Consider the following 12,453-nt stretch of genomic DNA (forward strand, 5'->3'; position numbering starts at 1 on the left):
TTACACCTGTATAATTTGGACAGAGTAACCAGAGTCTCTGACCCAGTTGAGTGGGACCCAACTGGCATTCTAAAAATCCTCTTAAGACAAACGGCTGTCATATGTGTAGCTAACTATTATTTTGGAACTATTACTTTATTAATATCTGTCATGTAAACTGTAACTAAATATTCAATGAAAGGACTTAATTTTTCCCTTTATCCAGGCAAAACAAACTCAGTATTTGGACATAAAATACAAAGACATGCTACCATACAAGTGCCAGAACAAGATCGGGGCACTAAAACTATTCATATCCCTAAGACCATGGCTGCTGCTCCATTTTTACAGGTATTTCATGGAAATATACACTACCAATTGTTATTTTATAATTTTTTTATGTTTTTGAAAAAGAAGTCTATGCCTATGCATTTATTTGACTAAAATGAATGAATTGACAAAGTTTTTTATTTGAATATATTTTAAAATGTCATTTATTGCTGTGACGGCAAAGCTGAATTTTTGGCTGCTGAAAATTTAGCTTTGCCCTCACTGGAAAATATTACATTTTTAAAATATATTCAAATAGAAAACAGTTATGTAAAATTGTAATAATATTTCATTATATTGCTGCTGTTACTGTATTTTTAATCAAATAAATTCAGCCTTGGTGAGCATAAGAAGCTTAGTACAACAACATAAAAAATATCTTAATTATTTAAAAAAATGTTTTGCAATGAATTGATAAATCTAATCAAATTACAATTTTAGGACTGGTTCAGCAGCCATTAAAAAACTTATGTCAAGTATCTGAAAATTCACATTCACTTTGTTTTCAGAACCCAGGCCTGACACCCGGACAGAAGCGTTTTCTGTATAATATTGCAGAGGCCTACAGTAAAGAGCACATGGGGCAGTTAATATGTCAACACTATATGAATGTATTACACCGCTGTATCAGGACAGGTGAACCATCGCCTCTTATGCGCATGGAACTTATTTTGCCTGTATTAGCAAGACCTTTTATTACAAAGAAATATATAATTTATTGTACTTCATATTTAGTGCCAGATGCAAATGTGAATCTAAACGTGAAGCTGCAGATGTCAACATACACCCCACAAGTGGAGCACATTTCAAACTCTCAAAGTACATCTACGAGCAAGACAAAAGAAAGTGGAAAGAGATCTTCGACCTCAGAGAAAGTCAAGAAAACAACTTTACCTAAAATTGTCAATCATCAAAGGTAAGAAAATGTTGCCACCTGCAAAAATGTTGAAACACTGTTGAAAGAAATAACTGTGATCCTAATATTTAACTACTACAGAGTGTCTTCTGGATTTGCAAAGTCCTTCTCAAGAAAGAGAAGGACGAACACTGCAAAACACGCTTCTTCACGGGGTAGGTTTGTTACTTTACAGACTATAAATAGTGTAATATACAAGATTCTTTATGATCCTGATATTATGAAAACTTGAGCTTATTTAAAGCATATAGCTGTATTTAACATTATTTAAAACTGACCTATATTTCCAGAATCACGTCCATGGGAAGATGACTTTGAATGGGAGGCGACTGAAATGGATTCATATCTTGCAGGAGTTGGCATGTCTTTCAATGAATCAGAAGAAGATGATGAGGACTATCTATTCCTTACCTAACACATCAGTCTATGTTTTATGTCATTTGTGAAAAATATCTAACAAGATAGCTTTTTAAAAACATATCCAAGTCGATACAGTTTTAAGTAAAAAGCCGTTCCAGACATTTCAAAATAATGCATTCTGTGTTTTCTTAAAAAATAAAAAAACAAAATTACACTGCTCATGTGATGTGGGGTTTTATTTTATGAAAGATGACTTAACATGGGCCTTGACAAATTAATAGGGCACATAACATATTTAGAAGACTAATTCGCACTAACATTATGCAAATAATGCAGCATTATTGCATCCTCAACAACCATCTGCTGAAACCACAACGCTGACATTCTGGTGACATATAAACAGTATTATATATTACATTAAAATATAGCGTAATGTTATGATACAGCATTTGAGACGTTCAGGTGCGAGGGAATGACAAGACTAGCATCCTGAAAGAAGGCAGCTGACAGTATCCATGCTCTTTAAGACTTTTTGTATTCGATTCTCTCGACTTTGACGTCATCTCCAATGAGCTGATAGACATACGTTACCACTGTAGATGCTTGAATGTCCATCAAAACAAACGATGGTGTGATGTTGCTGTTAAGAGACAATTTAATCACAAATCATGTAATCAATTGCATATAACATGATGTGGAGAATATAAAAGTAAATGTTATACCTTTCCAGTGCGCTATAGGCCCCTGTGGCAGATCCGGGGTTAATATAAAATTTATTCTCATTCTCAAAAGCCTCAAATTTGTGTGTGTGACCAGAAATGAGGATATCCACATCCAGCTGCCTTTGAAGCAGCGCCAAGCTCGCCATGTCACCCCATGGGATCACTTGGTGTCCGTGGATCAGGCCGATTTTGAACTGCCCCACTGTCACCACCTTCTGCTCCGGATAATTCAAGTTCTGTCATTTGGAAACAAGCAATGAGGATGGTTAAAAGAGTGCATAAACAACGAAAAACAGAAATAGGAACTTAAGTCATCAAAGTCACCTCATCAAAGTCTCCTCTGACAATGTGCACATCTCCAGCGAGTGTTTTCAGGTAGTCGTAGCTCTCCTTTGTACAAAGGTTTCCCGTGCAGAGGATGTGCTGAATCTTGCCAGGCACTAGCAACTTCTTGAATTTGGCAGGCAGGGTGTTGCATCGGTGGGGAATGTGAAGGTCACCTAACACGAGGACCAGCTAATGGCGAAATAAAACTGGTTAGTGTTCAAACCTTAGTCGCTGGACACATAGAGTGAAGGAATAGTGAAGTCATAAGCAAAGCATTGCTGTCTGAATGGAATCTTTAATTAAAACATTTGGGAGAGAATGTTTTGCCTTTGGAATCTATTTGGAGGCTTTAATATGTCAAATTTTCTTCAGAAAGCAATCAGGTCAAAGCTGAGCGCAAGAGAGCTGATTCGAAGACTGTTAGCTCTGTTGAACTTGCTGAACCTAAAAGAGGCTGAGATCAAATTGTTTGTATACAAGCTTAAACAATGTTCAGTAGAATCACATATAGTACATCTTTGGTACTATAGAAAACTGAGATCTTACGCAATGCACTTTAATTTTTTTAATAAAAAACACAGCTGAACATTTGAAGACAACATGGCTATGTTTGGAATAGTATACTAACATCTTACACTGTGGCTGCATCAGAAATCACATACTTCCCTACAATATAGTAGGCAAAAAACAGTATGTGAAAAGAGTGGTGTGTCCATAAAACAGAAAGTGAAAAGTACCCAGATGACTTATTATTTCCGGTGAGATTTTGAAGTGCACATTCGATGGACACTTCAATATCCCATGAGGCCATGGGAGAGGATTTGTGAATGGCAGTGAAGTGACAACTGACAGGTCACATGACTATGCCAAAATGGCAAATTCAGTATGTCTGAATTAAAATTCATACTACACACATGCAAACTATATAAAACATACTTTTTTTGATGCTTGCAAAATAATTCAAAGGGAAGTGCCTACTCAGAGAGCCTGCCATTTCAGACTCAGCCTTAACTATTTCTGCAGTATGTAGCAATATGAGGTGTAGTATGCAATATTTTATTATTTGACTGCCCAAAGTTATGACATTTGGACACAAAACTGGATGCAAACTGTCCATTTTTATTTCTAATGCCAAATTTACACTGCAAAGGTGGCACAGAAGAGCTTCTGAAATTCCATATAGGTGTCTTTACACAGACTGTTGCTGTAATGCATAAATGCATTTAGACAGCAACTACAACTGTATACTTTAATACTAGAGGCTGAGCAGGCACAATTTAGTCAGGAATTTATGTGGCATTGTGCCTTTTACACTGAATTTTGAGCAGGCACAGAGCAGCCTTAACTTGGCATTGTAAAGACACCTTAATATCATTGAATGGGACTCTGAATAAATGTGCAAAGAATAAATGAGGTCATTTGACAAACGTGTTACTACAATAGCATACTTACTATTGTTGCATATGGTCTCACATATTTTAACTAAAACAGTATGCAATATTCAGCATATACCGCACTGTACACAGTACATTAGTATCCCATTCCAAACATAAGCCAATATTTTTATGAGACCAGACCAAGTCTCACTGATACTCTATTTAGCTTGTGTTTAAAATATACCTCACAATATTTATAAAATATGCAAAACACACACACACACACACACACACACAAAGAAAGTTTCTGTAATGCTTAGAAACAAATATATTCTCAACATGGTGGAGGGGTACTCTTCAATTCTCAATCATTCTGCAACCTGATAATTAGATTATTAACTACTTGATGATCACAGAAATTAGTTTCACTTGATGAAGAGCATTCTAAACCCAGAGCAATGCAAACAGAAAGCAAGACTGAGGGTGAGAGAGGAATCGTGCTAGATCCAGCAGCCCAGAGGAAACAGCAGCACTAGTCTAAAATTGAGAAAACCATGAGCACAAGAGGTCTGGAGAGGCACTTACTCTGTGACCAGCCTGAATACGATGCAGAGGTCAGGATGGGGAACAGTGGGTGAGGAAGGGTGTGAGGGAGGGGATGTGGATGCGTGATCACAACAAAAACAACATACAAAAGATGAAAGACAGACAGAAAACTGAAACAAAGTGGATAAATAGCATCAACTGGAAACTCAACATAAATGGGATTGAATGTTAGTTGATTGTGGTTGATGAATGGATGGCACTTGCAGGCGGTTAGTGTGAAGCTTGGGGTAAGAGCTGCTGAGGCTTCCCATAAGATCACAGTATCACTTTCAAAAGCATTTCCATGACAACAATTCAATTTGCAAGCACTATTCTCTGTAAAACTGATTTGGAACGATATTTACTGCAGTACAAATACATTTTAAAACGTTCTTGAGGTTTATACGCCTAACAAAAAGACACTGTAAAATGAATACATTTAGTAATATTTTAACAATTTGATTTTGGCTGCACTGACAATACAAAAGCCACGTATTTAATTTTGTAAACATATGCTTGTAATATATAAGAATAACAGTATTATGTTAGCCACTGTAGGCTAGCAAACTGATACTGGACTAAGCATTCAGTATTAACACACCATTCCAAGTATCGCAACACATAAAAGCATTATTAGTTAATGTAGCAAAGAATATACTTCGAGTGTCATTGATTTAATCTATTTAAAAAAGACTGCCTGACTACATCCTGACTCCATACTGTTGTGAGCACGGGCTGAATCACTCAGGCAGCGCTAGCTCGCTGCTGTCATGTGACCCTTCAGTCCTAAAATGCCAGCTTTTTGGGAAAGCAGCTTAAATATCTACTCGGACGTATGGGTTTAATAATAAGTTAAAACGGACGAGTATTTTCTGATAAGGAAACCGGTTCTGATAAATGAACACGTACCATTTTTGCCCAGCTGCGTGTTTGAAACTGAACTCAGGAAGCTGCTGTTGATTCGTAAGGCCAGAAACTCAATGTTGCCAGATCACGCGAGAAAAATAAGCAAGCTGGTTAAACAGCCCAAATTCGCTTATAAAAAGAGCACCTGGCATCACGACACCACAGCGCCATCTGGCGCATATCTTGTTCAGTAGTTGTGCACGGCGTTTACTGTATAATGCTGCACATATTCGAAGCGCAAAACTCGCTGAGGCGGCTGCATTCAAATACATGTTGATGCCGGTTAAATACAACTGCAAAATGCTTGTATGATGTGAAATTAAACAGTCAGTTATATAAGTGAACTGTAGTTATATAATATAAATATACGGGACAAAACATCTGGGGCCACATTCCCAAAAATGTTATCTTAACACTAAGAGTTCTCCTAAATAGCAGTAAAAGTTCTTAGCTAAGAGTTTCCTCTTAAACCTGTTCACAAAGCTGCTCAGAGCAACTTTTACTAATGAATGGGGACAAATCTGAAGGGCACTATTTTTAGACATTGATAGTGCTATAGTTCCGAGTTCAAAGATGTGAACAGCTCCAAGTAGAACATTATGCAGCATGAGTTTCGGAAAGTTATTTTCGAGTATGGCCCTTCATGATGTCATGAAGGGCGGAATTCCTTGTATGGGCATTGGGCACTTCTCCCGGGAAGAGTGCCAGCAACAACTTGCATCATTTGGTTTATGGAAGTCGTCGGCAGCGCTGAGATTATTTTACGGGACTTGCTCGAGAAGAAGTGTATTTTTGGTTGTGAGGGAAAGATAACCTTGTTCAGCTTCCCAAAGGACCCAGCTTTAAAGGGGTCATATGATGCTATTTTAAAGATCATTATTTTGTGTATTTGGTGTAACAGAATATGTTACTTTAATGTTCAAAAACACATTATTTTTCAAATACTGTACATGATTGTAGGTCCTCTATGCCCCGCCTCTCTCAAATGCTTTATTTTCTACAAAGTCCCTCCTTCCGACAAGCGCAGTCTGCTCTGATTGGCCAGCTGACCCAGTGCATTGTGATTGACTGAACACCGCAAGCACTCATCGGAAATGTAACGCCTCTTACCATAATCGCGAGCTTCATCTTTCAAAATAAATGTAAAGACAGAGCCCGAAAGGGGAACAGAGTCGCAGTACACAAGCCATGGTTAAGACAGCTGACTCCACTGTGATGTGACCCTCTCTTTCTCTCTCTCTTGCACTCTCTAGCGCTCTCAGAAGCGGCAGATTGTCATAGCAAAGTCAGAATTACCTCCTCTCCTAGGTTCACGAAACGGTCGTCCATAAAATGCATTGCTGTTCTGTTGTAAGTAATCTTAAAGATTCCTGAATGCATCTACTTTCGGAAGGCCAAATAAAGTGCTTTTGCTTTTGCCTAGAAACACACAGCGTCTCCCTGACATGGCTGCTTCAACACTAGGCCCTTTCGCACCGCTTTAGTTCCAGAACTAAATGTACGGTACTAAAGTACTGGGACGATATTGCGCAAACTATTTCCCAGTACCATTTAAAGGGTTGCATTCGCACCGAGAGTGTGTACTAAGAAGTGCCGTAAGCCGGTCGACAGCGATGTCATTTGTGGGCGGCGTTCAACAACAGAAACAAAGAACTACGTTAACAACAGGAGGATGGAGGACACTATGATCGGAGCTGTGTTTTTGTTGTGTCTCGCGGGTTTCACAATAATGGACATGGAAAGTCGACGTATAGGTAAAGCGATTGAAAGAACGGAAAGGAGGACTAAGAATCTCCAACGACAACTGGCAGTGCTACATTTGCTACAAGTGCCTGCACTTCAGCGTCCGTCCATCTATCGCTGTTCTCCATACTTGCGAAATAAGTTGACACAGTGGCAGAGTCTTAACTTTGATAAAGAGACTTTAGTCTTTGCAACTTCAGGGATCTTATCTATGAACAATCAGCTTGTAACACTCCAAAGAGAAAGGAAAACTTGAAATCGCATCATATGACCCCTTTAAGGGAACAGTGGATGCACCAACGGAGTTTCGCAAGTGTGTTTGTTTGTTCCCATCATTTCGGTGACGAATGTTTATAAACAATGTCCAGTTCGATGCTGTATTTGCAGACCATTTGATACTGAAAGATGGAGCAGTCCCAGCGATAAAAGATCCCGGTCATGAGTCGCAACCGCAGGCGGTGAGTAAAACTCAAACTGCATAAAATTTCTGTGTTTTGTTGGCAATCTTCGGAGATATGAAGGATGCAATACTACTCTATAGGTACTCAAGATTAACATGATATTGACAGAAACTGTGTGCGTTAAGTCACGGTTGAGCTTGTTGCTATTGATGATGTCAACAAGCTTACTAACTATGTTTACAGTGGTTGGTTGAGAGGGGATGGGTCTCTGTCAGTCATTTTAATTGTATAAAATTACAACATGTAAAACCTGCTCTAATAACAATATGGAAACTTACATCGACCTGACATTTATTATATGTAACCAGTTCAGTTTATGCCAGAGAGTTTTTACCAAAACCTAATGATGTAATTGAAATATTAACTAGAAGGAAATTATTTTGGATGAAAATGTTTGCTTTTGTGTTTTTCCGCTAGGTGTCAGTGCAACATAAGAAAAAATGATCAGGGGAAAACCAATGTCGTAAACACAGTTTAACCTCACTGAGAAAACAAGCATTTGAGCAGTTTGATGTTGACTTAAATCTTTAGTTACTGTGAATATACCAATTTTGACAACTTCTCCATGTATCAACTAAAAACTAATCCTTTATTTATAATTTGCTTATTCTGTTTTACTACATATACAGATGAGCTGTAAATTCGCTGAATTAACGTTAATATATTTATATAAGATTTGCTTTACAAAAATGCATTTTGTCTGTATACATCACCACTGTCCTTGATATCATGCTTAGTTTTTGCTCTTTTTATTTATCCATAGGGTATGTATTATGCCACATACAGTACGTTACAGGTTATCCAACGTGTAATGATCCAGAGAACAGGCTTATATGAATAGCTTGCTTACAATGGAAAAGTTTTGTGAGGCATTCATTTAACTCATTCACAAACTCCCTGCCCTAAACCACTTGATACCCTTCTCAGTTTAGTGGGCATGAAATAACTCAGTGGAAACACCTGAATGTCCTTTCCTGATTAGAGATGAGGTGATGCTCCAGAACATGAAGGCTTTTAGCAAGAGGACTGATGAAGACTTAGGGACTCAAACATTTGTATAGATTTGATAAAGAATACAATTTATAAAAAAAATTGTACAAAGAATTTTATAGATTTATCTATAGAATTTTATAGATAAAAAAAATTTGATTAGTAAACTAAGTTGCTAACCTAGAAAGTGACAGATAGATAGATAAATAGATAGATGATGGTATTGTGTTGGATGTTGCCTTTACATAGGCTAATGTCTTAATAGAACTCAACCTTCAACTAACAGAGTGATTCTACCAAATTATTCACAAGTCTGGCTTCATCAAAACCCCACACATAAGCAAAGGAAAATCAAAGAAAGCAAAACTCTCATCCTCTAAGGGCATAAATGTTTCCATTGCTTGCCAAGCCCTTAATTCCCTTAAGAGCTGAAAAAAAGACTTTAATTTAGTCTCTCAACCTCAAAACACTGACTCATCAATCACAGTTTAGGCCTGTGGTGAGGAAACAAGGACCCCATGAGACCCCAAAACAGGTGGTTAAAGAACAGTGTGAACCAAGGATGGCATAAAAATAAGAGAATATAAATTATTTTATTATTTTTTCTAAAATCTAAAAGAAATCTCTGCAAAAACATTTATGCAGTCATTCATTATTCATATTTATCATTTACAGTGGGTACGGAAAGTATTCAGACCCCCTTAAATTTTTCACTCTTTGTTATATTGCAGCCATTTGCTAAAATCATTTGATGGTATTGTGTTGGATGTTGCCTTTACATAGGCTAATGTCTTAATAGAACTCAACCTTCAACTAACAGAGTGATTCTACCAAATTATTCACAAGTCTGGCTTCATCAAAACCCCACACATAAGCAAAGGAAAATCAAAGAAAGCAAAACTCTCATCCTCTAAGGGCATAAATGTTTCCATTGCTTGCCAAGCCCTTAATTCCCTTAAGAGCTGAAAAAAAGACTTTAATTTAGTCTCTCAACCTCAAAACACTGACTCATCAATCACAGTTTAGGCCTGTGGTGAGGAAACAAGGACCCCATGAGACCCCAAAACAGGTGGTTAAAGAACAGTGTGAACCAAGGATGGCATAAAAATAAGAGAATATAAATTATTTTATTATTTTTTCTAAAATCTAAAAGAAATCTCTGCAAAAACATTTATGCAGTCATTCATTATTCATATTTATCATTTACAGTGGGTACGGAAAGTATTCAGACCCCCTTAAATTTTTCACTCTTTGTTATATTGCAGCCATTTGCTAAAATCATTTAACATTTAGTCTCTCAACCTCAAAACACTGACTCATCAATCACAGTTTAGCCTGTGGTGAGGAAACAAGGACCCCATGAGACCCCAAAACAGGTGGTTAAAGAACAGTGTGAACCAAGGATGGCATACAAATAAGAGAATATAAATTATTTTATTATTTTTTCTAAAATCTAAAAGAAATCTCTGCAAAAACATTTATGCAGTCATTCATTATTCATATTTATCATTTATATGCAAGCTTTTATTCTTTTCTATTTTCTTGAAAAACTTTGTTGTTTACCAAAATGAATAATAATAAAAAATATTAATTTATTATTATTATTATAATTTTTTTAGGTTTTACTAGGGTATTTGACTCATTTTGACCTCATAGTGTCACTAGTGTCACATAGATAGGTTTGTATCACTCCTTTATAATATCTCTTAAATGTCTTTGTAAATATATATAAATTTACAACATAGCTTGTTTAGCTCTTTAATTCTCAAATGGATTCAAAGCCTCTTTCTGGATTTATTGTGTGTGTGGTCCCATATTTGAAGCTTCATGACATACACATACCAAATACATCACCTTTTTTTTGGTGTACTTTCAGGTTCAGGTTCAGGTCGGTGCAGTTTTGGGATATTTAGTTTAGCAATGGCTTCTCTTGATTTGAAGTTCTTAGATTTAGCTTGAGACCACCATCACTTTGGCATTGACTGACATGTGACCCACTATTTTCCTCAGCATACATATTTATGAATATTTACTTAGATAGTCAGTTTAAATGTTTTTAATAAATAGAAATATAATGCGTTTCAAATGAATACTTTATACTCACCCTCATGTCGTTCCAAACCCACATGCATTTCTTTAGTAGAATGCAAAAAGAAGAAATATTGAAAAATTGAGAACTGATGGATGAAAGTACCATAAAAGTTTGGGAATTTTGAGCCATATTTAAATTTTTCATAATTCATATTATAGCTTTGGGTGACCAACGGACCACACCAAAAATGTTCCACTTCAGTGGGCTGTTACTGCAGTACCCAGATCATTCATGCACAAAATAATCATTTAGACCATATAAACTGGATCAACTGAGTCATTTGGGTTTATAATGACATGATGATGACTGAATGTAAATTTTTGGGTGAACTCCTCCTCTACACATATTGTATTTCCTAAAAAAGGAACTGAAAACATAAAGTTAATCACAACTGGTATTCTAATCTATTGCCCTATATTCTAAGTCATATTTTTAAATGTATATGTTAACAAAGCAAAATGTGTGTAGCCCCTGCAGTACATGCAGTCATTGTTTTACAGGTCACATTGCTGCATGAATTGCTTTACACAGAGGAAGTGATTAGTAATTAATTTTTAATGTGTGCCTTATTGTCAGGCTACAGCCATGCCTCCTCAGTAGGCATATACCCTTTCAGAATGCCATGGTTGGGAGTCTGGGATGCTGGATGTTTGATTGACATTAGATCTGTTTGGGAATCCACATTGCTGAAAGGCCATGTCGTTTAGGAATTCCAAATGTCAAGCGCCTCTGTGAAGTTTGAGCAGTGGGTGGGGACCAGAAAAGCAGTTTCTCATCGACAATTTATGTCACCACCGACATTTAGTTCAAATCTCTGAGAGAGTTTTTTTTTTCTTGCACAGCTGTTTGTGGTGAGGGAATGATTCTGACTAATGGTGGTTGTGAACGATTTACAATATGGATTAAACTGTAAATATATATTTAAAAATTGTGGTTACAATTACTCAGATTTTTCACTATTGTCAGAGCTAAGCACCCACAAGTAATTTCCTGATTGCTTAAGTGAATGACATAACATTTTTAGTCAAGCCCAGCACTTTCTGAATGAGAAACAGAAACAGTGAGAGAAACAGTGATTTTTTTCCTAATATGATCAGAATGTTCCTAGATTTTACACCTCAAACGATCTTTGTGTGTGTAATTGCAGTCAATGTTCCTTCATAACATTCCTTTGATTCACAATAGGGGCGTTTCTCATTGATACTTGGTTTTAGTACAAGGTATCTTATACAGTTAACACGGTATATAAACAAAAAACCCCAAAAAGTGTTGGTATAAGACAAATGATGTTCCATAAGCCTTTGTGGACTTACTGTATATACTGTACTTGCATGATTTAATATACACTGAACAAAATTATAAATGCAACACTTTTGTTTTTGCCCCCATTTTTCATGAGCTGAACTCAAAGATCTAAGACTTTTTCTATGTACATAAAAGGCCCATTTCTCTCAAATATTGTTCACAAATCTGTCTAAATCAGTGTTAGTGAGCACTTCTCCTTTGCCGAGATAATCCATCCACCTCACAGGTGTGGCATATCAAGATGCTGATTAGACAGCATGATTATTGCACAGGTGTGCCTTAGGCTGGCCACAATAAAAGGCCACTCTAAAATGTGCAGTTTTATCACACAGCACAATGCCACAGATGTCGCAAGTTTTGA

General features: G+C 36.7%; 1 protein-coding gene across 2 annotated transcripts; it reads right to left on the minus strand.

The window, feature by feature from the left end:
- Nucleotides 1–2,093: 2,093 nt before the first annotated feature.
- LOC107556946 (vacuolar protein sorting-associated protein 29) lies at nt 2,094–5,585 on the minus strand. 2 transcript variants are annotated; one of them, XM_016240215.1, is made up of 5 exons: nt 5,505–5,585; nt 4,596–4,607; nt 2,632–2,823; nt 2,308–2,543; nt 2,094–2,225 (listed from the first exon to the last, which is right to left on the minus strand). In XM_016240215.1, exons 1-5 carry the CDS (start codon nt 5,505–5,507, stop codon nt 2,108–2,110), a joined length of 561 nt encoding a protein of 186 aa, XP_016095701.1. In that variant the 5' UTR covers nt 5,508–5,585; the 3' UTR covers nt 2,094–2,107. The 2 variants fall into 2 exon arrangements, with proteins under 2 accessions (XP_016095701.1, XP_016095702.1); XM_016240216.1 differs by lacking the exon at nt 4,596–4,607.
- Between the last annotated feature and the right edge of the window lie 6,868 nt (nt 5,586–12,453).

This window comes from Sinocyclocheilus grahami, unplaced genomic scaffold, assembly GCF_001515645.1.
Source record: "Sinocyclocheilus grahami isolate Dianchi unplaced genomic scaffold, SAMN03320097.WGS_v1.1 scaffold584.1, whole genome shotgun sequence".
In the NCBI taxonomy this organism is placed as follows: domain Eukaryota; kingdom Metazoa; phylum Chordata; class Actinopteri; order Cypriniformes; family Cyprinidae; genus Sinocyclocheilus; species Sinocyclocheilus grahami.